The sequence below is a fragment of the Oncorhynchus mykiss genome, chromosome 29, assembly GCF_057628025.1.
Source record: "Oncorhynchus mykiss isolate SJ-2025 chromosome 29, ASM5762802v1, whole genome shotgun sequence".
Taxonomy (NCBI): Eukaryota; Metazoa; Chordata; class Actinopteri; order Salmoniformes; family Salmonidae; genus Oncorhynchus; species Oncorhynchus mykiss.
In genome coordinates this window covers 31,466,431-31,490,412 of record NC_143050.1, presented here as the reverse complement: position 1 = coordinate 31,490,412, position 23,982 = coordinate 31,466,431, and the positions used below count along the sequence as shown (strand labels likewise).

Sequence of the window (23,982 nt, the reverse complement as noted above, 5' to 3'; positions counted from 1 at the left end):
TCTCTGCAGATGACTCCTGGGCCATGTAAGCATGCATGTGATGTCTGGTGGACCGAGAGAGCGTGAGTTGGTGGAGGAAGTTGAAACATTGGGAGCAAAAAATACATCTACAAAAAAAAATGACAATCCTTCCTTGAAAGCCAACATCAACTCAAGGACCTATCCTGAAAAAAAAACATTAAATCAAGGTGATTGTCTTGGAGGTGTTATTTACAAAAATAATTAGACAGTAATAATAAAGGAATAAAGATGATTCTCGGGGGTAGATTAAATCTGCGCCAACAAATTATAAATTCTGGGAAGCAGGTTACGAAACAGTCTGAGGGGCGATTTAATCCACCCAGTTGAGATGATGTGGGGGTGGAGGAGGGGGAGGGCAGCAGGGATGGGATCAGGACGCCTGTATCATGGCCAGCCCACATAGGCTTCACATCCTGAAGGCCCAACAGATAGATACTGCAACACATGCCCATTCTATTTGTCAGCATGACAAGGCCAATCACTATTGGCTGTGGGGGTCACCAATCACACTGTCTTACGCTGTGGGTGATGGCCTGCAGGAGGTGGAGCCTGAGGTGACTGGGCCATGCAGTGAGCCAGGGGCCAGACGGCCATCCCTGAGGGTGGGGCGGAGTTCAAGCAGTAGTGAATGTAGTAAGAGGAGTACGGAGGGAAAGAAAGCCCTTGTACTGTTGGCGTTCAGAAAGGGCTTCTTTGCGCGGCTGCCTTTACTTTGTCAGAGTGTGATTTCTCTCTCCCTCCCTCCCTCTCTCTTTCTGTCTCACTCGTCTGAGCCTGCGTCTGGCTCCTCAAAGGACACCCTAGTGGACTCTCGGAAGTCAGGGTGCTGCAGGTCCGTTAAGAATTTGATGGGGGTGATGGTGTGGGTGGAACCTGTGGAGGAACAGAGGGCGCTTCACGCTCAATTCTCATCACATGTCACGCCCCCCATGCCACTTTCTATTTTCTGCCACTTTCTCTGCCATCTCGACAAGAAGGGGTTAAACACACCACTGCACTACTCACACACTGTGAATACTCACATACTGTGAATACTCACACACGCGCCCCCACGCAAACACACAGACACGAAACCTAGACGCACAGAAAAAGACAGGGCACAGCTGCAATTGAAAGACAACAGTGTTTTAGACAGAACAAGACTGAATCCAAAAGCATAGCACAGCAAAAAACAACAGAGAAGACACACTCCCTTATGACAAGGACTGGCTGACCAGAGAGACAACATTCAATAAACAGGGAACACACATCACCCAAAAGGGGTTTACACATATCACAGGGGGTATCTTAGAGAAGTGTTCATCAGAAACATAACGTTTTCCTCCAGCTAAGTCGCTAGACCCTTAAGTAAGTCTAGCACTAACAGAATGAGTGTTGATTGCCTCAACAGGCAAACTAGGGTCATGACATAAGCTTACTCTTCAAGAATCTTTACTGACTGGGATTCGTGGTGTGGGTACAGTGCCTTGCGAAAGTATTCATCCCCCTTGGCGTTTTTGATATTTTGTTACACTACAACCTGTAATTTAAATGGATGTTTATTTGGATTTCATGTAATGTGTATACACAAAATAGTCCAAATTGGTGAAGTGAAAGAAATAACTTGTATCAAAAAATTCAGAAAAGTGGTAAAGTGGTGTGTGCATATGTATTCACCCCCTTCGCTATGAAGCTCCTAAATAAGATCTGGTGCAACCAATTACCTTCAGAAGTCACATAATTACTTAAATAAAGTCCACCTGTGTGCAATCTAAGTGTCATATGATCTGTCACATGATCTCAGTATATATACATACACCTGTTCTGAAATGCCCCAGAGTCTGCAATACCACTAAGCAAGCGGCACCATGAAGACCAAGGTGCTCTCCAAACAGGTCAGGGACAAAGTTGTGCAGAAGTACAGAATAGGGTTGGGTTATAAAAAAATATCAGAAACTTTGAACACACCACAGAGCACCATTAAATCCGTTATTAAAAAATTGAAAGAATATGGCACCACAACAAACCTGCCAAGAGAGAGCCGCCCACCAAAACTCACGGACCAGGCAAGGAGGGCATTAATCAGAGGCAACAAAGAGACCAAAGATAACACTGAAGGAGCTGCAAAGCTCCACAGAGGAGATTGGAGTATCTGTCCATAGGACCACTTTAAGCTGTATACTCCACAGAGCTGGGCATTACAGAAGAGTGGCCAGAAAGATTAAAAAAAATAAGAACACATTTGGTGTTCACCAAAAGGCATGTGGGAGACTCCCCAAACATATCGAAGATAGTACTCTGGTCAGATGAGACTAAAATGTAGCTTTTTGGCCATCAAGGAAATCGCTATGTCTGACACAAATCCAACAACGCTCATCACCCCGAGAATACCATCCCCACAGTGAAGCATGGTGGTGGCAGCATCATGTTGTGGGGATGTTTTTCCATCGGCAGGGACTGGGAAACTGGTCAGAATTGAAGGAATGATGGATGGCACTAAATACAGGGAAACTCTTGAGGGAAACCTGTTTCAGTCTTCCAGAGATTTGAGACTGGGACGGAGGTTCACCTTCGAACAGGACAATGACCCTAAGCATACTGCTAAATTAACACTCACGTGGTTTAAGGGGAAACATTTAAATATCTTGGATTGGCCTAGTCAAAGCCCAGATCTCAATCCAATTGAGAATCTGTGGTATGATGTTACGGATACAAGTATTCTGTGTGTATCCTGTGTGTATTTATTTTCTCTCCATTTCCCCTACTAACAGGTGGCAATCATCATTCCCCAATCAGTCGCTAATCAGAAGACACCTGCTCCTTTTCTCCTACCCAATCACAGTTCCTTTCCCTTGGTTTAAAAACCCTGTCAGTTGTTTTCTCTGGAGCAATATCTCTGTAAATGCCATATGTTTGTAGAGCTCTTGTGTGGTTTAGGATACATGTCACTTTGTCCCCACCTGTGAGTATTGTTTTTGGGTGTTTGTTTGATGGTGGGAAAAGGGGGTAACCAGACAGTCCCCCCCCCCCCCCCGAGTTATGTTACGGGTCTCGTTACCATCCCCCCTAGACTGTCGGGCCAAAGGGATTCGTAACATATGACTTAAAGATTGCTGTACACCAGTGGAACCCATCCAACTTGAAGGAACTGGAGAAGTTTTGCCTTGAAGAATGGGCAAAAATCCCAGTGGCTAGATGTGCCAAGCTTATAGAGAGGGGGGGGGGGGGGGGGGTGTGAATAGTTATGCACGCTCAAGTTGAACTTTTTTTGTCTCATTTCATGTTTGTTTCACAATAAAAATATTTGTAATCTTCAAAGTGATAGGCATGTTGTGTAAATCAAATGATACAAACCCTCCCAAAATCTTTTAATTCCAGGTTGTAAGGCAATAAAATAGGGAAAATGCAGTGGGGGGTGAATACAAGCCACTGTATATGGGAGTAAGGAAGCTAATTAAGGTCATACATGTTGTTGAGTTTTAATGAAGCCAGAGTTTTAATGAAGTACGGTCGAGTGCAGTCGGAGCTCAAATGAGAGCAAGATTATCTGGATGAATTCTCTCCTTCTTTATTCACCTGTGGTCAACATAGTGGGAACAGAACACAGTTGCATTGGCACTGATGATGGCAGACACGTTGGCATTTGTGTCCTGCTGACCACAATGAATGGAGACTAGGGCTGTGGCGGTCACGAAATTTCATCAGCCGTTGATTGTCAAAGCAAATAACTGTCGGTTTTGACCATTAATTAATTGACCGTTAATTAACAAACACATTTAGCATCTCCTGGCTTCCACATCTAACCTACAAGCCACTGATGCAGACCTTTGGAACATCTGCATTTTAAAAAGTCTAATAAAGCCATGTAATATAGCCTACACCTTCACAATAAATCCATTATTTATTATAGACAGGTCTAAAGAAGAATGATATGAATAAAATGTAGCTTATTTCAGAAGAACAGAATATCATACTCGTGTTGTCCTTATGTTAGGTCCTGATCTGGCTATTCCATATGGCTGTGGGCTATGCTAGTTCACTTAGCAGATAATTTTTTTCTTAGAATTCCGTGGCATTATTTTATAGTATGAAGAATACAATTGAACATAGCTGGATTACATTGAAAGGATATTTTCTCCAAACGATTTCCAGGGAGTGTACACATGCGGCTATTCTGTGTTGAGCGGTTAACAAAGAAATAGGTATCCATATGCTTAATTTACAGTTATTCATGTAACTTTAGTTCTTCTACAAACGTTGGGCTATATGTTTACATGTGTAATACATTGTAAGGATGCATGATATGACTCTAATGACGATTTGAAAAAAGTCACTTGAAAGGCATGAGCTCTGCTTCATTTTTTGAGCAGGCTGTACACACTTCATCAGTCTCTCATTCATAATTTGACAAGCACTTGATAATGTCTAGAATTTTACAGCGACATCCCCTTTGTGTGGCCATAATGCCCCCTAGAAAAATCCATGCCTTTTGCGGCCAGTGGCTGTTGTGCCCTTCTCCCTGAGTGCTGCTCGCTCTGAATCACCTCTCACTCACATGGCTCTTCATCACGTGATCGGGTCTTTCTCACAGGCTACAAGTGAAGACAGACACATCCGGGATGCAATTGCGCGGGTCCTTATCCAATTCCGAGGCGCATATTGAAGATATTGGAAGAACTGTCCACATTTAATTTTCGTCAGCCAACAAAAGCACTAGCCTATGTCAATCTACTATCCCCCATAGTACAAAAGTTGACCTATTCTGTGCGAGAAATACATATTCCAAACAGTCTGGGACAGTTGTGGGATGCAACAGATCCCAAATTAATACAACCACTAGCATAAAAAAAAAAAATGTTTTTACTATTAGTCTATTTCTTCACATTATAAGCGCAGCAATGCGCACATTAGTAGGCTAAAAGTGCAAATGTTCCATTAACGGAAAACACCATTATCAAAAGTGCCCGCAAATGTGATTAGGCATGAAATGTTATTATAAAGGTGCAGTTTTATGGTGAAAATGATCTTCCCCCATCTTGAAACTCACATGCTGCTTATGTATGCCAGTTACGCTCTACACCCTTTGTAAAGAGGATTAATGATTCATTTTAAGAAGTTATTTGGCCACTTTATTTGTAATACAAACCTTATCAAAACATATAGGCCTATGGGCTAGGCTACATGAGGTGTGTGACTATGATTTGAAAAAGTGCTGGGCATCATTGACAAGTGATAATATATCATTCACAAGTGATAGGGTAATATTGTCACCCATCAGACTATTCTGGATTTAATCTTGTCTTTATTATTTTGTATATGTGTGAAATATGTATCGAAACAGGGGCAGCGGGAAAAAATACATGTCATGTATGCACTTAAATATCAAATGGAGGACACTTTTCCCTTGGTTCATTTTCATGCCAGCCAGGCAGGCTATACTCCTGTTGTAAATATAAGCAATGTGCTTAACATTAGGAAAGTGGAGAAATAAATATAGTAGGCCTAACCTATAGAAAGCTGATGGTATCCTCCTCTTTTTCGATTACATTTGCATTGATACCAGAGTGATTAGAGGGACAATAAAGTGCTGAGTACCAGGTAGTTAGTACGTTTGGTAGGCTACTAATGACCAGCAGCAGCATCAGAGCTTGGAGAAGCTTAATTACCGTGACTAAACGATCACGTGGAATTTGACTGCCTTCATGACTTGTGACCGCCGGTGTGGCGGTAATACGGTCACCACAACAGCCTTAATGGAGACCAATAACAGAATTAGCCAGTGTACGAGAGTCAGTCAGTTAGAGAAGTACACCCATTTCCCAATCTACTTCCTAGTCCCCCATCCCTAGGCACTTTGTGTAGACCCTGGGTAGGTATAAGCCATTCCACCTAGCCAATCAGAGGGCATGGTGGACATATTACCTATTCAGACTGTTCAGACCTACAAGTGCCCAGAGGCAGGGGTTATATGTCCATTCGAAATGAGTCTGCATTCTTGCATAAATTAAAGGCAAGTGTGTTAATGTACCAGTAAGATCAGTCTATATAAGTGTATTTTCTCTTCTGTCACACTCCCTATGGGGGAGTCTCTCCCTACCCCGTCGGCCTGCGCTCAGTGGCGCCCCCCGGGGTCAGACTCACCAATGATGGCCTCCCACTTCCCGTTGGCCTGCGTGACCTCGTAGGCAGAGCGCATCTCGCTGAAGGACGCGCCTCCGATGATGAAGACCATGACGCGCGGCCCGGTGCGGTACTCGCCTGGGGTCTTGTTCTTGTGCCATTGGCCATAACGGGCACTGTCAGGGAGGGAGAAGCACAATCAAAAAGGGTGGCATATCACAGTGTTACTCTTCTTCACTATTTCACCACTGCTGTACTGGGCAGAGGAATGGGCAGAGAGAAAGGATCTTTCTCCATGTGGAGACAACTAGCTATGTAACATATCAGCAAACCACATCATATGATACAGCAATCTGATGCCCCACTGCGCAGTTAATGATGTGGCATGCAACCATGGGCTGACCAATGTGATGTCTACAATGTAGTCGGTCTGGAATGCGACCAGTGTGTGTGAATGTGTGTTTGGCTGCATCATGGCTGTGCAAGGCGTCTAGTGAAATGTGCTTATTTCCCAATGAGTCAATAACATTGGGGCTGGGGAATGAATGGTGGTTGGTGGTGGAAGTGGCTCCCATTCTCAGCAGCACAGATCCCATGTCAAATCAATACACACACAATGAAGGTCTAGTGGGGGGAGGGATATGCAGGGGTCAATGTGTCAGCACTCTTTCATCATTCCCCAGTGCACACACACCTACCACTGTGGTAGTAGTATGAGGGTTAGATGGGTTGGCTTTGTCCCAAAGCACCCTATTCCCTATATTGTCCACTACTTTTGACCAGAGCCCTCTGTTGCAGTACTGTATGTTTGACTGAATATACAGCCCTCTGGCTGTCTTTTCTCCTGTTCGTCACTGCTTAGTTCCGCCCTTCACTCTTTTGCAGCCAATCAGAGTATTCATCTCCCATCTCCCTCAGAGCCGAAATAACTATTAATCTATGACACTCCTTTCTTTGTCATCTCAGTAGCGCTACTACACTGCAATGCATTCATCTGTGTGTGTGTGTGTGTGTGTGTGTGTGTGTGTGTGTGTGTGTGTGTGTACCTGACTGCAGTGCTGCTGAAGGAGGCAGAGGAGCGGGTAGATATGTAAGGGTAGTGCTTGGTGTCCAGCTTATCTTCAATCACATCCTGCAGGGATGACAAGGAGAAAGGTAGAACAAGAGCATGGTCAGCAAATATAGTACACAGTAAAGACAACTGGGATGGCCTGAAACACACACACACACACACACAGAGACTATGTGTATGTCCAGTAACTGACCTCCATGATGTCCTTGACCAGTGGTGTCCAGCGTGACAGCTGATAGGTCTGCTCACTCACACGTTCCTTCCTGTCCAGCTTCTTCCCCCTGCGGAGGGTGGACTAGAGGGAGGAGAAACATGGGGTGAAAAATAACAAAGGGGGAGAGTTAAATTACTGCAAATATCAGTCTGATTGAAGTGTTTAATTGAGACCCATATGAAAAGAATAATATGGTAGGAGTGTAGAAGACAACGAGGGACAGAGAGAGAGCGAGAAAGAAAGAAAGAAAGAAAGAAAGAAAAAATGGGCAGGAGAGCTGGTGACAGAGCACGGGAGAGAGAGAGAGAGAGAGAGAGAGAGAGAGAGAGAGAGAAAATGGGCAGGAGAGCTGGTGACAGAGCGCGAGAGAGAGAGAGAGAGAGAAAATGGGCAGGAGAGCTGGTGACAGAGCGCGAGAGAGAGAGAGAGAGAGAAAATGGGCAGGAGAGCTAGAGAGAGAGAGAGAGAGAGAGAGAGAGAGAGAGAGAGAGAGAGAGAGAGAGAGGGCAGGAGAGCTGGTGACAGAGCAAGAGAGAGAGTGAGAGAGAGAGAAAATGGGCAGGAGAGCTGGTGACAGAGCGAGAGAGAGAGAGAGAGAGAGAAAATGGGCAGGAGAGCTGGTGACAGAGTGCGAGAGAGAGAGAGAGAGAGAGAGTATGGGCATGAAGGAGAAAAAAAGAGTTTGTAACAGGTGTTGAAAAGGTGGCGGTGCATCTGTGTCCTTGACTGCAGCTGCAGGAGGGACAGAAGAGGAGGCTGGCCAGACACGAAGTGGCCAACAACAGGAAGTAGGAGTGCTGACTCACGTCTGTGATGATGGGCACACCCAGGTGGGCCATGTTGGTGATGATCTCACTGTCCTCGGGAGGGATCTGGGCATGCTGGATGAGCTTGTTCAGGTTCTCCTCTGTGATGCCTACCCAACAGCACACCACAGGTTGTTAAGCTCTTATAGGTTAACTTTAAGACTAATTTATACACTACGTACTTGCACAATGCAAGAAAGCAATTAGCTACACAAAATGGTGATACTGCGTAGTTGGATGAGTTACAAATTGTGTCTCTGCATACATTTGCATATTGCTACGCAACTACTTCCATTTTGCACAGCTTGCAATATGTAAATAGGGAAAAAAATAGTATTTAGAAATAAACAGGAAAAACTTATCCTAGATCAGCTCTTAGAGTTAGGTTTGTGTTTGAGGCTAGGGTTAGGGTTGAACCAAGATGTGGTTATGAAGCCAGGGTTAGTTATGGTTGAGGCAGGATGGGTACATGAAGCTAGCGTTAGGGTTGTGGTTGAGGTTAGGGTTGAATTGGGATGTGGATATGAAGCTAGCATTAGGATTAAGGTTGTGGTTTAGGTTAGGGTTAAACTGGGATGTGGATATGAAGCTAGCATTAGGATTAAGGTTGTGGTTTAGGTTAGGGTTAAACTGGGATGTGGATATGAAGCTAGCATTAGGATTAAGGTTGTGGTTTAGGTTAGGGTTGAACTGGGATGTGGATATGAAGCTAGCATTAGGATTAAGGTTGTGGTTTAGGTTAGGAATGAATTGGGATGTGGACATGAAGCTAGCATTAGGATTAAGGTTGTGGTTTAGGTTTGGGTTGAACTGGGATGTGGATATGAAGCTAGGGTTAGGGTAAATGTTAGGGTTAAAAGTTGAGCATCTTTCAGTTTCACCATTCTTGAGGAAGATGTAGAGGAGGATGATGCGGATCTTGTCGTGGGTTGTAACGTTGGCGTCCAGCAGGATGGGCACGATGGCCCTCATGGGGTCCTTGATCTTCTCCCCTTCAGCGTCTGTACCCATGGCCAAGTCCTACATGCCACACAGACCGGAGATTAGAGATACATACCAAATAGCAACCCATTCCTTATATACAGTGCATTCAGAAAGTACTCAGACCCCTTGACCTTTTCCACATTTTGTTACGTTACAGCCTTATTCTAAAATGTTACATTTTTTCCTCATCAATCTACACACAATACCCCATAATGACAAAGAAAACAGGTTTAGACATTTTTCGTTTAGACATTACAAATAAAAACGGAAATACCTTATTTACATAAGTATTCAGACCTTTTTCTATGAGACTCAAAATTGAGCTCAGCTGCATCCTGTTTCCATTGATCACCTTTGAGATGTTTCTACAACTTGACCTGAGGTAAATTCGATTGATTGGACATGATTTGGAAAGGCACACACCTGTCTATATAAGGTCCCACAGTTGACAGTGCATGAAAGAGAAAAAACCAGGCCATGAGGTCAAAGGAATTGTCCGTAGAGCTCCGAGACAGTATTGTGTCGAGGCACAGATCTGGGGAAGGGTCTCAAAAAATGTCTGCAGCATTGAAGGTCCCCAAGAAAAGTCTCCCCCATCATTCTTAAATGGAAGAAGATTGGAACCACCAAGTCTCTTCCTAGAGCTGGCTGCCTGGCCAAACTGAGCAATTAGGGGAGAAGGGCCTTGGTCAGGAAGATGACCAAGAACCCGATGGTCACTCTGACAGAGCTCCAGAGTTTCTCTGTGGAGATGGGAGAACCTTCCAGAAGGAAAACCATCTCTGCAGCACTCCACCAATCAGGCCTTTATGGTAGAGTGGCCAGACGGAAGCCACTCCTCAGTAAAAGGCACAAGACAGCCCACTTGGAGTTTGCCAAGAGGCACCTAAAGACTCTCCGACCATGAGAAACAAGATTCTCTGGTCTGATAAAACCAAGATTGAACTCTTTGGCCTGAATGCCAAGCATCACGTCTGGAGGAAACCTGGCACCATCCCTACGGTGAAGCATGGTGGTGGCAGCATCATGCTGTGAGGATGTTTTTCAGCTGCAGGAATTGGAAGACTAGTCAGGATCGAGGGAAAGATGAATGGAGCAATGTACAGAGAGATCCTTGATGAAAACCTGCTCCAGAGCGCTCAGGACCTCAGACTGGGGTGAAGGTTCACCTTCCAACAGGACAACAACCCTAAGCACACAGCCAAGACAACACAGTAGTGGCTTTGGGACAAGTCTCTGAATATCCTTGAGTGGCCCAGCCAGAGCCCGGACTTGAACCCGATCGAACATCTCTGGAGAGACCTGAAAATAGCTGTGTATCGACGCTCCCCATCCAACCTGACAGAGTTTGAGCGGATTTGCAGAGAAGAATGAGAGAAACTCCCCAAATACAGGGGTGCCAAGCTTGTAGCGTCATGCCCAAGAAGACTCAAGGTTGTAATCGCTGCCAAAGGTGCTTCAACAATGTACAGAGTAAAGGGTCTGAATACTTTTGCATTTCAGTTTCTTATTTTTAATACATTAGCAAAAATGTCTAAAAACCTGTTTTTGCTTCTTCATTATAGGGTATTGTGTGTAGATTAATGAGGAAACTATAATCAATTTTAGAAGACGGCAGTAATGTAACAAAAATGTTGAAAAATTAAAGGGGTCTGAATACTTTCAGAATGCAGTGTAGTGCCCTATACTGTACAAGTAAGTAAGTAAGTTTGGGAGTCGGAATGGTAGACGGGTTGGGAAAAACGCGGAAGGCAAATTTCGATTGAATGCATTCAGTTGTGCAACTGGCTAGATATCCCCTTTCCCATTCCCAATAGTGTGTTTCTGTAGCGTGAGGCAGCTTGATGTACAAATACATCCCTTGGACAGGACGCTAGTCTATCGCAGGGTCGTACCCCCAATCTATCTATCAAACAGCGACGCATTGGGCTATAGTGTCCTAGAATGAGCCTCTTCTCCCATCCTCTCTGTCCCTTGCTATGCCTCCTCTCTCCATCCCCTCCCACCTCTTCCCTGCCATCACTTCCATCCCTCATCTCCCCTCCATCCCTTCCTGTCCTTTACCTGCTCCACCCGACACAACTTGTCCACTGTGCCCTGGTAGTGCTTCATGCAGTCCTCAGCCAGCTGCAGGTGAGTGGAGTACTGAGACACACAGTGAGACAGGGTCAGTACACACACGTCATGTGCACATTCAGACACACACACAGACACACACACTAACCTTGCTCAGCTCCTTCTGGTACTGGGGCATCTTCTTCAGCATCTGAGAGAGGTCCCTCATGGTGGTCTGTTGGAACACACAACACGGTCACGTTCTCTCTCCTCTCAGCCGTAGGAACGTACCGACAAAGAGTATTACCAGACGGGGAGGCTTTCTGAAAGCATCCCTCGCTCCGTACCTTCTCTCCAGCAGTGTTCATCCTCTTGCTAGCAGAGAAGTCCTTCAGTTGGCGTGTCACCTCCCTGATGGCAGTTAGAGAAGATAGATAGAGATAGCAGAAGAGAACTAGTAGGTAGGAGAGCTCGACTTTGTTATGGCTTTATTTTTTTCAAACAGTGGCAGTGATATGGACGAGAGAGAGGACGAGAGAGAGGACGAGAGAGAGGACGAGAGAGAGAGAGAGAGAGAGAGGAACGGGTGTGTGACTTACGTGGACACCTCAGCGATATGTTTGTGTCTGAGCCCCACCCACAGGTCATCGTCCTCGTGCAGCAGGACCTCCTTCTGAGAAGTGTCTCCCATCCCAGGGGAATCATATCTGATACAGACAGACACATGAATGGACAGTCAGACAGATAGACAGGGGGAAATAATTAGCCAGGTAGATAGACAGAGACAGGAAGCTAGACGGAGACAGGAAGCTAGATGGAGACAGGGGGAGAGGCAAAGATAAATTGGGTCCACACAGGCAAAAGCACTCATATATTTACTGTAATCAACATCAGCAGCCAGCAACAACATTGTGTTACTTTTCTACACTACACTATATAGAAACTCACAGCCAAGTATTTCAACACAAGACCAAACAAAATCTAGGCTAAATTGCAAAGCCATTCTTCGAACCTGGCACAGACGCCTGAGCCCTGAATGTAAGTGTGTGTGGGAAAGGTATCGAAGTCTCTAGCGATCTAAAACACCACAGATGATTACCTTGTAGTGAAAGATTCTGTGGGCGCTACAGCTGCCCTCCATGAACTGATTATTTTCTTCTATTTACAGTAGTTACACCTACACCTTAGGCTGAGGCCTAGCTAGCTGCTGTCTCTTTCCTTGGAGACTGCTGAAGGGAGGGATGTGAATGCCGAGACACACATACACATAGGCGAACACGCACATACACTCACACTCACGCACGCACACACACACACACACGCACACGCACACGCGCGCACACACACACACACCCAGACGTACCTGTAGACGTCGTTTTCAATGGGCAGCAGGTCGTAGCCCATGGCCTGGAAGGTGAGCTCATGCAGTACGGGGGAGACGGGGTCAAAAGCCCTGTCCAGGATGATCAGCTGAGAACGAGCCTTATCGGGACCCTGCAGAGAGAGAAGGATGGAGAGATAGAGGGGTAGAGGAGAGAGGTGCAGATTTACTCCTACATCAAATATGTAGCTCCTACATCAAATATGTATACAGTAATATAAATAATAATACATTTAATTTATAACACCCTTCCATTGAAAGCCAATTGCAAAGTGCTACAGTGAGGTGGGATCTTTTGTAGCTTGCTGGTTGTTTATTAAAGTAGCACACGGTAACAGTACATGTCAGGTTCATATCTTCTATGTTCTCATATGTTCACTGCTAAAACATTTCCTTCTACCTCTAATCTAATAAACACTCGCTCCCTCATCCTTCCCTTGTTCCATCCCTCCCTCACCTCCCCCATGGTGGGGTCATCTGCCTTGTAGGCGTCCAGTTTGTCCTGCAACAGCTGGGCCAGGGTGGCATTGTCTTTGTACTCCCTGAGCGAGAGAGAGCGAGAGAGAGAAAGAGTGGATGGAATTTAACAATATGTTTCTATCCCATTCACTGAACATATTAGCCCTGACCCCCTGTCAATGAGAGGTTGCCTCCCAAATGGTAACCTAATACTACTTCTGACCCGTTCCCAGTAGTTCTTACATAGGGAATAGGCTGCCATTTGGGACACAGTAATATTGCTTTTCCTAATGTCCCCATTGTCTGAGATGCGCCCCCTGTGTCTCACCCTCGGTATCTGACAGCAGGGTACTCCTTCAGGGTGGCACACAGGGTGGCAAGCTGGTCTGCCAGCCTCTCCATCACTGGGTTCTTCAGCTGGGTCTTATGGGGGCTGTAGAAACTTTGGAAGGCATCCGGGTTGTCCAGAGAGTATACCTGCACACACACACACACACACACACACACACACACACACACACACACACACACACACACATTTCATCAATCAAATGTTATTTGTAAGCAGAGCTAACAGCGGCAAATCAAATCCCCCCTACACAGCAGGAAGAAACCTTGAGAGGACCCAGTTTTATGAGAGAGATCCCACAGTATATATGTTCGGTAATACTTTAACTGTACGTCATACCCTTGTGGCTCAGTTGGTCGTGCATGACGTTTGCAATGCCAGGGTTGTGGGTTCGATTCCCACAGGGGACCAGAACGAAAATGTACTGTAAGTCGCTCTGTATAAGAGTGTCTACTAAAATGTTAAAATGTAATCGTACAGCATACATAACAAATATGTTAGCATAACATTACAGCTATATTTGGTTCATTATTTTGATATGACCGTGGCCTTTCCTTCCTGTATGTGTGTATGATGGGACAATGACGTGGCCTTTCCTTCCTGTATGTGTGTATGATGGGACAGTGACGTGTTTCCTTCCTATATGTGTGTATGATGGGACAGTGACGTGTTTCCTTCCTATATGTGTGTATGATGGGACAGTGATGTGTTTCCATCCTATATGTGTGTATGATGGGACAGTGACGTGTTTCCATCCTATATGTGTGTATGATGGGACAGTGACGTGTTTCCATCCTATATGTGTGTATGATGGGACAGTGACGTGTTTCCATCCTATATGTGTGTATGATGGGACAGTGACGTGTTTCCTTCCTATATGTGTGTATGATGGGACAGTGACGTGTTTCCTTCCTATATGTGTGTATGATGGGACAGTGACGTGTTTCCATCCTATATGTGTGTATGATGGGACAGTGACGTGTTTCCTTCCTATATGTGTGTATGATGGGACAGTGACGTGTTTCCTTCCTATATGTGTGTATGATGGGACAGTGACGTGTTTCCATCCTATATGTGTGTATGATGGGACAGTGACGTGTTTCCTCCCTATATGTGTGTATGATGGGACAGTGACGTGACAGGATTGTGTCGAGGCACAGATCTGGGGAAGGGTAACAAAACATTTCTGCAGCATTGAAGGTCCCCAAGAACACAGTGGTCTCCATCATTCTTAAATGGAAGAAGTTTAGAACCACAAAAACTCTTCCTAGAGCTGGCCGTCTGGCCAAACTGAGTAATCGGGGGAGAAGGGCCTTGGTCAGGGAGGTGACCAAGAACCAGATGGTTACTGTGAGAGCTCCAGAGTTCCTCTGTGGAGATGGTTGTCCTTCTGGAAGGTTCTCCCATCTCTGCAGCACTCCACTAATTAGGCCTTTATGGTAGAGTGGCCAGACGGAAGCCACTCATCAGCCCACTTGGAGTTTGCCAGAAGACACCTAAAGGACTCTCAAACCATGAGAAACAAGATTCTTCGGTCTGATGAAACCAAGGTTGAACTTTTTGGCCTGGAAACCTGACACCATCCCTACGGTGAAGCATGGTGTTGGTATCATCATACAATGGGGATGTTTTTCAGTGGTAGGGACTGGGAGACTAGTCAGGTTTGAGGGAAAGATGAATGGAGCAAAGTACATAGAGTTCCTTGATGAAAACCTGATCCAGAACGCTCAGAACTTCAGACTGGTACGAAGGTTCACCTTCCAACAGCACAACGACCGTAAGCACACAGCCAAGACAACGCAGGAGTGACTTCGGGACAAGTCTCTGAATGTCCTTGAGTGGACCAGCCAGAGCCCGGACCTGAAACCGGACTTGAACATTTCTCTCTCCATCCTCCCGTTCTCCATCTCAATCGATCTCAAATCAAACCAAACAAAATTGTATTTGTTACATACTCAGTTTACAAAAGCTATAAAAGGTGCAGTGAAATATTTATGTGCTAGCTCCCTCAACATTGTCGTACAATAATCAATATCAATAATAATAAGCAGCATAAAAGAACAGGTCATTAGAAGAAGACAATATGCATAGTGGCAGTAAACGGATATGTACATAACTCTCTGGCTATTCTAGGATCCCTCTATCTCTGGATCTTTCCCTCTGGCTCTTCATGGATCGCTCAATCTCCCTCCATCTCTATATTTCCCTGCCTCTCTCCTTCTGTTTCTCTCCCTCCGTTTGGTACCTGCGATTCGTAGGGCAGGAAGGCGATGTTGATCTCCGTCAGGGTCTTGATGGATTTGGAGGCACGGCTCTTCACTACCTCGTTGAAAAGTGGGTCTGGGCAGGCTGAAACAGGGAGAGGTTGATGTGAGTGTGAGTGGTGGTTCTGCGTGGCTGACTTGGTAGAGCATGCACTGCACTTACAACATCAGGATTGTGGGTTTGATTCCTGCTGGGGCCACACGTATGAAAATATATGCACACACTACCATAAGACACTTCGGATAAAAGCATATTAAAACATGGGCTGGTATATTAAGAACCCTTGTTTCAAGGATGATGATGCTGAAAATGATGAGCTCTATTTTGGGTGTCTAGATCAACTCTGGTTTTGTAATAAAATGAACAGTGAAAAAAAAAAGTGTTTTCTTTCATTGCACATTATTCCTTCCATGAAGTAATTTGACCAACGTCACAGCCCTCTCCACCAAGAATGAATGGCTGAGGTTGCACTCATGTCCATTGAGCTGTGTAGTGAATCCGCAGAGCGCTTGAGGTGTAGTGGAAAGGCTCCTCCGGGAGCTACTCACAGTCAGTGAAGAAGACGTGGGCTGCTTTGTATTTGGCTGAATGGGGGTCTTTGAAGTCTCCAATTAGGGTCTGCACAGACTGGAGAGAGAAGGACACAAGAGCGTAAGATGTCTGTCGTGTGTGTGTGTGTGTTTCTGTCAGCATGTGCCTGCATGTACTGTACGTGTTTGAATAAGGATGGGAGAGGTAGAGAGTAAAACCGGTAGAAAGAAGGAAGGTAGAGTGCAGTCAGCTAGAGATCCTGTCCACAGACACACATGAGTATTGTGTGGTTTGGGTAGGCTGAGTCAACAACCCTGGGTTTGGGTACCATCTTATACAGAATGGTGGCATATGGTCTCTGTGTACAGTGAGAACAGAAAGCTGCCAGAGATAGTGTTCTAAATATAGACTGTGAGAGGGAGATGATGGTGTGTGTGTGTGTACCTTGTCAGTGGGGGTAATCAGGTAAATGGCCTCCAGGGTGGGAAGAGGCTCTCGCCGCTTGTTTATATCCTCCACAACTAGGGGGGGGGGGGGGGAGAGAGAGAGAGAGAGGTGGTTATATCATGTTAGCTGATGGCTGAGTCATGGTAGCCAAATGGTAGCTACAGTGCATATGTAACAAGTGTTGAATTTCACGTATATTTACACAATACCTGAATAGTTCCCATGCCTGATATTAGTGTACATTCCTTTTGTTGTTGTAAGTGTCCTTTTTTTATGTTGCACACATCACTCTCCTTCTGCCCCCCCCCCCCCCCCCCATGAAATCATAATCAATCATATATAACACTTATAATGACTTTATATGGTCACTTACATTATAATGGTCTCCCACCAATATATTGGGATGTTCATTTGTACTTTGCAGAGAAGTTTGGTGTATTAGGGCAGCTAAGTCTTTGTTCATGGAAGGTTTTCCTGTCATTATCAGGTATGTCATGTGTTTTTGTTTGTCGAGTTCTGTTGCCGATATTTAAACTGTTCGTTTGCAAGTGCATGTCATGTACTGTGATGTACTGTACGTAAATGCCTGGCTGTTATTGAGAAAGTTGGCTAGTCTAGGCCTGTAGGCTATACAGTACATTTCTCTTTCATAATGTAAATTGCATTTGTCTTACATTATGTCATTCACAAGCTTATTGTTATATGCCCTGTTCACTGTACCCATGTGGAAGAGAGGGGGCAGCACGGCATTTGTTCATGGACGTTTTTCCTATCATTATCAGAGAATAAAAGACCTACACCAACCCTGATCCTTTGGTCGTATGTAAGCCAATCAAAACACAACGCAGAGGCAATCGACACCGGTCCCAAATGCAGTATAACAATAGAGGCTGATGAGGTTTAAATCGAGCAGAGTGCTTACTGGTGATGCCCTCTGACATGATGTCTGTCATCTTGCAGCAGGAGGACAGCATCCTCATGCTCAGCTGGTCCACAATCAGCGCCTGAGGCCAGGAAGAGAAAACAATGAGAAACCAGGGAGAGTAAGACAGAGGTTTTGGAAAACAAGGTTAGGACTCTCTAATCATATTCAAATGTTTCATTGGTAGCACTGGTGCAGTGCACCCAACTTAACAACGTCAGGAGCATCAAACAGTACTGAGGAGCACCAGAAAAAGAGATTGATTTAAATTACATTTAGATAGCCCATATGACTACTTTTAATGTAGCTATCCAGAAGGCCTTTTCTAGTCATTATACAACATTAACAATGTCTACTGTATTTCTGATCAATTTGATGTTATTTTATATGGACAAAAAAAAGTGCTTTTCTTTCAAAAACAAGGACATTTCTAAGTGACCCCAAACTTTTGAACGGTAGTGTAAGTCGAAGAGCCTTACGGTCTTGTCAAATAGCCACTAAGTATACCACTATGGTGGCTGACAGTGAATGTTCGGAGTAATCATGGGTTCAAGGTGCCTTCGCATCAAGCTTTTTTATACAGGAAAAAAGTTCACTCCTGGTCGTCTATGCTGAATGGAAATAACGCATACGTACGTGAGTGGAGGATTATAATAATGCATATCAAATGTTGTATATGTGAGTGTCGCCTAAATAAGAAATTAAGTGGTGTTTTTGGTGTAACGGCAACCTTTTAGTATGATATTATATTCGGTATGTTAGGCCTGTGTCGAATACTAATGAATCATTCAAATGTAATGAGAGACATTGATTCAGCTTTGATCTGAACTTTATTAAACAAGCACCATTCTGAAAAGTGGTGGAGCTCTGGTGCGCTCCGGCAGCACTACACTACCCAAGGGACTCCAAGAAGCTCCTCATTAAATATATGTATCCCGTTTCAAGAAGCCAGGCGTATGTCGCATGTCACTACTTCATAGGAGAGGCATGTGAATGTTTTTATATATATATATATATATATATATATATATATATATATATATATATATATATATATATATATATATATATATATATATATATATATATATATATATATATATATATATATATATATTTTTTTTTTTAAATCAAAATATGTTTTGACAGAAATGACTTCTGGAACATGTGAACTTTCATGTGCCTTAATAACAAACTTGTATGCCATCTTTAAATACAAATTAAATTGTTAAATTAGGAGTCTAGTTGCTTTAGCCATGGAAAAATACAGGAACCTTCCCGCTAGCCATGATTGGCTGAGATAATGGATGGGCTGGACGTGCCGAGAGACGAGTTCGGATTGGTCTGCCATGTAGCATGCTTCTGTCTATAACATGAGCTGGTCAGAATGTGTGGATAATCCTTTCTACCTCAGCTTTTTTTGAAAGATATCATGAAGAACTGAAAAAGTGTTGCATTGCTGCACTAAAGTTAATAGCGCTAAAGTAAATAGCACTGAAGTTAATAGCCATGGACTACTTTCTGGAGGATGATCGTGCCATGTTGACTCTCTCTGACTCAGATGAATGAGGAAATCACGGATTTAGGTAAAAACATTTTAATTGAACCAGACATTGTAGAGTCTTCCCCATCCCTGTTCTCATAAAAAAATGGTGATCAACAGTGTTGTTGTCACGGAAGAAGTTGACTGAGTTTTGAAATCCCTTGAACACCCATTGGAAGCCGAGAGATGATTCCCAAATACAGAGGGAGTTGAAAAGAGAACACAGGAGGCTGTTGTATAAAACACCTGTCTCCGGATTATATATTAAACTAAGGGCAACCGTGGAATCTGTGACATAGGGTGAAAGCTGTTTTCATTGCAAATTAAAGCTGTCACGTTCTGACCATCGTTCGTGTGTGTTTTCCTTGTTTTAGTGTTGGTCAGGACGTGAGCTGGGTGGGCATTCTATGTTGGATGTCTTGTTTGTCTATTTCTATGTTTGGCCTGATATGGTTCTCAATCAGAGGCAGGTGTTAGTCATTGTCTCTGATTGGGAACCATATTTAGGTAGCCTGGGTTTCACTGTGTGTTTGTGGGTGATCGTCCTTGTTCCTGTCTGTGTTACTTTGCGCCAGTATGAGGCTGGTTCGGTTTTCGTGTTACGTTTATTGTTTTGCATTTGATTCGTGTTTACTTTGTTTTCATTAAACATGGATCGCAATAGCCACGCCGCATTTTGGTCTGACTCTCCTTCACCGAAAGAAAACCGTTACAAAAGCATACTGTTAGCTAGCTAACATTAGCTGGCTGGCTCGCTAGCTAACGTTATGTGAATGATCCGTGTTGTAATGTAAATGTAAAAATCTCAGAAAGCCATTTGCATTGCTAGTTATAACCTAATGTTAGCTAGCTAGCTAACATTGAACCTAGTTGGTTAGCTTTAGCTACCTGCAGATTCAATGGGATAAAGGTTCATTGTTTAGCTAACTACATGTCTAAACAAAAGACCCAATTATGCAAGTAACCATTTCCCTGTACCGTTTACACATCCTGTATCCTGTGCATGTGACCAATAAACTTATAGTATGTGTTCACCAGAGACAGTAATGTGAAGAACAACATGACCTGCAACAAAGTCAGATTAGGATATAGGCCAAGGACTAGATAACGTGTATTTTTACTATTTTTTGCTACTGCTTTCACCACTTTAAGTCTTGAAAGCTTTGGTTGTTTACTACACTACCTTATTCACTATGTTTAGAACATGGCCTCACATGTGAATCCTTAAAGAGATGGGTGGGGCTATGGCTTAAGAGGATGTGAACCACACTGAATGGTTTAGACAAGGAAGAGCTCTCCAGTACATGTACCAAAACATTCATGGGCCATTTTCTCAAAAGTGGGGTTACAAGTTTATCAACTTCAAAGCAGAATAACTTTCTCATTGTTCCTCAACTGCAGTGTATGATATAACATTTTCTAGCTCGGAGTCTCTACTTTTATCCAATGTAAAAAACACAATTTCAAATGTTGCTACATACTATAGGACCGAATCCAGGTGGTGGGTGACATATTTGTAATCTTGGTGCACTTCCCTTCGCAACACACTAATCACAATAAATGTAATTCTACACTTCAAAGGAAAAAAACTATATCTCACCTGGGATTCGAAGTTGCCACAAACGGTGAAAATTACCAGGAGCCAGGCTTGCTACACTGTGAGCTATTCATGCTGTTTTTGTGCCTGTTAAGGACACTTTCATGACTGTGTTCAATAACTAACTACGTCAACAGTTGTAATTGGCTGATGCAAAATGTGTCCAGCTGGTCTTGTTAGGATAGGTCTGGGTTATCTGATGGGGAAAAACTAACGTAACGGTCTATCATGTGCAACTACGTTGACAATTTTAATTGTCTGGTGTGGATTTTGAGACTAGAAAAAGTTTAAAGTTAAACTGTTTCTCAATGTTCTCAAGAATGGACCTGTAGTTTTAAACTTTTAACAATAAAGAGGTATTTTTATCAACTTCCACTCTCCTCAAAAAGTTGCTGAATTTCCTCTTCGCTCTCACAGGTGAGGTGAAATCATACAATGTATCCTCTTCGCTCTCACAGGTGAGGTGAAATCATACAATGTTTCCCCTTCACTCTCACAGGTGAGGTGAAATCATACAATGTTTCCTCTTCACTCTCACAGGTGAGGTGAAATCATACAATGTTTCCTCTTCACTCTCACAGGTGAGGTGAAATCATACAATGTTTCCTCTTCACTCTCACAGGTGAGGTGAAATCATACAATGTTTCCTCTTCACTCTCACAGGTGAGGTGAAATCATACAATGTTTCCTCTTCACTCTCACAGGTGAGGTGAAATCATACAATGTTTCCTCTTCACTCTCACAGGTGAGGTGAAATCATACAATGTTTCCTCTTCACTCTCACAGGTGAGGTGAAATCATACAATGTTTCCTCTTCACTCTCACAGGTGAGGTGAAATCATACAATGTTTCTTCTTCACTTTCACAGGTGAGGTGAAATCATACAATGTTTCCTCTTCACTCTCACAGGTGAGGTGAAATCATACAATGTTTCCTCTTCACTCTCACAGGTGAGGTGAAATCATACAATGTTTCCTCTTCACTCTCACAGGTGAGGTGAAATCATACAATGTTTCCTCTTCACTCTCACAGGTGAGGTGAAATCATACAATGTTTCCTCTTCACTCTCACAGGTGAGGTGAAATCATACAATGTTTCCTCTTCACTCTCACAGGTGAGGTGAAATCATACAATGTTTCCTCTTCACTCTCACAGGTGAGGTGAAATCATACAATGTTTCCTCTTCACTCTCACAGGTGAGGTGAAATCATACAATGTTTCCTCTTCACTCTCACAGGTGAGGTGAAATCATACAATGTATCCTCTTCGCTCTCACAGGTGAGGTGAAATCATACAATGTATCCTCTTCGCTCTCACAGGTGAGGTGAAATCATACAATGTATCCTCTTTGCTGGTGATGTGTGTTGCTCAAATAACGATACAATGTAATAACAGCCGGGTGGCACAAATATAATTTTGCCATTCAATGTATTATCTGGGTGAATATTTTTCTAGGTGCCTGGTGACACCAAATAAAAACTACATGTAATACTTACGAGAATACACAACGAAATGGTCACAATTAGACCAAAGGGTCTATGTTTCACTGAACAATTTCACTTTTATCTTTCCATCGTGGGAATGAACTCTGTCAAGTGTTTTCGGGCCAACAAAGCCTGAAAAATCCTGATGAACAGAATAAAATGTAAAAAAAAAAGGTTAAACTGCAGTATAACAAAGACAAATACTAATACTAAATGGGACTCTCACCTTCCATTCTCCCTTCTTCTTCACCTTCTTGATGACATCATTCATAATCTCTGTGAAGGAGAAGAGAGAAGACGAACGGGTCAGAACATTCTTTACTTCACGTGCTTCTTCACCGTGTGCAACCTTCCAATGTCAGTTGATATGATTTTCTTTGAGTCCTTTTCAATGTCAAAACCTCTCACATGAAGATTTGAGCGTACAGTACTGGTTAATAGTATACAGTCATTTTCTCTGATTTGATTCATTGACAGGTATCAGACTGTTTCCATATAGTGATGAGTGACAGTGGAGCACAGGACACAAATGAGGACTCTCTCACACTTATAATTATGCCTCTGGGAACAAGGCTAAAGAAGAGTTATTCCGCTATGGAGGATCTACACAAGTTTTACACACTACACACTGACACACTGGAGCGGAATCAGTGGAATAGTATCAAATCAATCAAAAACACATGATTTCCATGTGTTTGATGCCATTCGATTTGCTACGTTCCAGCCATTATTATGAGCCGTCCGCCCCTCAGCAGGCTCCTGTGCTTACACTGTAGCTAGCAAAATGGAGGGCTGCGGCTACACATGAGTCAAATGCATCTTGAAACACAGATGATGCCTTCTTATGCAGTTACATTCCAGAATGGCTTCCATAACAGAACTAAAGAATCAAATGTATTTTCCGATACGCAGAGAAGACAAATTCGTTCTCCGAATGAAAAAAACAACAAGTCAATTATTTTTGGTTGACTGCCAGTGGCTCCAGTTCTCCTCTGCTGCAGTACGAACGGACTAATCCCATAGGTTGTCTGTGGGTCAGGCCAAGGCAGGCGGCCATGTTTCTGTGGCGATGCCACTATTAGCCCGATCGCTGGTGTTGGCCATCTGGCTGCAGTATTGGGATAAATCCATTTAGGATGACTCTCTTTAATGTTTTGCAGTATCACCATATAAAAACGGTATTAAACTGCTAAGCCCTTTAGATCAGCAGTGGCCAACATCTAGGTGTACACAGAGATACAGACGGATTATCACAGATTAAACAGGATTTGTGTGTGAATGGGCTGTGTGGAGACCGCAGGGCCTTTCAGAGAATGAAGTGGATTTGTTGGGTAAATGCTGCCGATAGTAATTTGTGTAGACAACGTTCACCTCATGGTTAAATTACAAAATGACATTTGTTTTCTTACCCTGTAAGCAGTCTATGTACAGGGCCATTTAGGTGTACTATCCCTTTAAGCACAGACCACTCAAAGCCAGGGGGTTAGGTCTGTACAGGAAAGCAGCACTCTAGACGGAGATGCCCTGATGTGACCATGATGTAGATGATCTGAGAAAGAGGATACTTATCTGAGCTCCATAGGGAAAGTGGACAACCTTGGAATAGACGTGCTCATTTTGTTGTAGTCTTTGTGGAGAATAGCTGAGAGTGAATCGCTTATTCAGCTCTTGTCTATTTCCAGCTCTTTCTAGGCTATGCCACAGGAAACCATTTCAGCAGACAGGATGCCATTCTGGAATTGTTCTGGCTCTT

General features: G+C 43.7%; 1 protein-coding gene across 2 annotated transcripts in view; it reads right to left on the bottom strand.

Moving 5' to 3' along the window:
* The window catches only part of stxbp1a (syntaxin binding protein 1a), a 45,622-nt gene that overhangs the window by 4,101 nt on the left and 17,539 nt on the right, over positions 1 to 23,982 (bottom strand). Inside the window, exons 2-19 of one of the 2 annotated variants that reach the window (XM_036968282.2) lie at positions 22,456 to 22,505; positions 17,606 to 17,687; positions 16,681 to 16,757; positions 16,254 to 16,332; positions 15,686 to 15,789; positions 13,420 to 13,568; positions 13,090 to 13,174; positions 12,615 to 12,745; positions 11,851 to 11,958; positions 11,599 to 11,662; positions 11,421 to 11,486; positions 11,261 to 11,341; positions 9,094 to 9,232; positions 8,213 to 8,322; positions 7,386 to 7,487; positions 7,167 to 7,252; positions 6,142 to 6,296; positions 733 to 894 (exon numbers count right to left, since the gene is read on the bottom strand). In XM_036968282.2, coding sequence (XP_036824177.1) covers positions 782 to 894; positions 6,142 to 6,296; positions 7,167 to 7,252; positions 7,386 to 7,487; positions 8,213 to 8,322; positions 9,094 to 9,232; positions 11,261 to 11,341; positions 11,421 to 11,486; positions 11,599 to 11,662; positions 11,851 to 11,958; positions 12,615 to 12,745; positions 13,090 to 13,174; positions 13,420 to 13,568; positions 15,686 to 15,789; positions 16,254 to 16,332; positions 16,681 to 16,757; positions 17,606 to 17,687; positions 22,456 to 22,505 — 1,781 coding nt within the window. In that variant the 3' untranslated portion in view covers positions 733 to 781. The remainder of the gene's footprint in view (positions 1 to 732; positions 895 to 6,141; positions 6,297 to 7,166; positions 7,253 to 7,385; positions 7,488 to 8,212; positions 8,323 to 9,093; positions 9,233 to 11,260; positions 11,342 to 11,420; positions 11,487 to 11,598; positions 11,663 to 11,850; positions 11,959 to 12,614; positions 12,746 to 13,089; positions 13,175 to 13,419; positions 13,569 to 15,685; positions 15,790 to 16,253; positions 16,333 to 16,680; positions 16,758 to 17,605; positions 17,688 to 22,455; positions 22,506 to 23,982) is intronic. The other variant, XM_036968283.2, reaches the window with a different exon arrangement.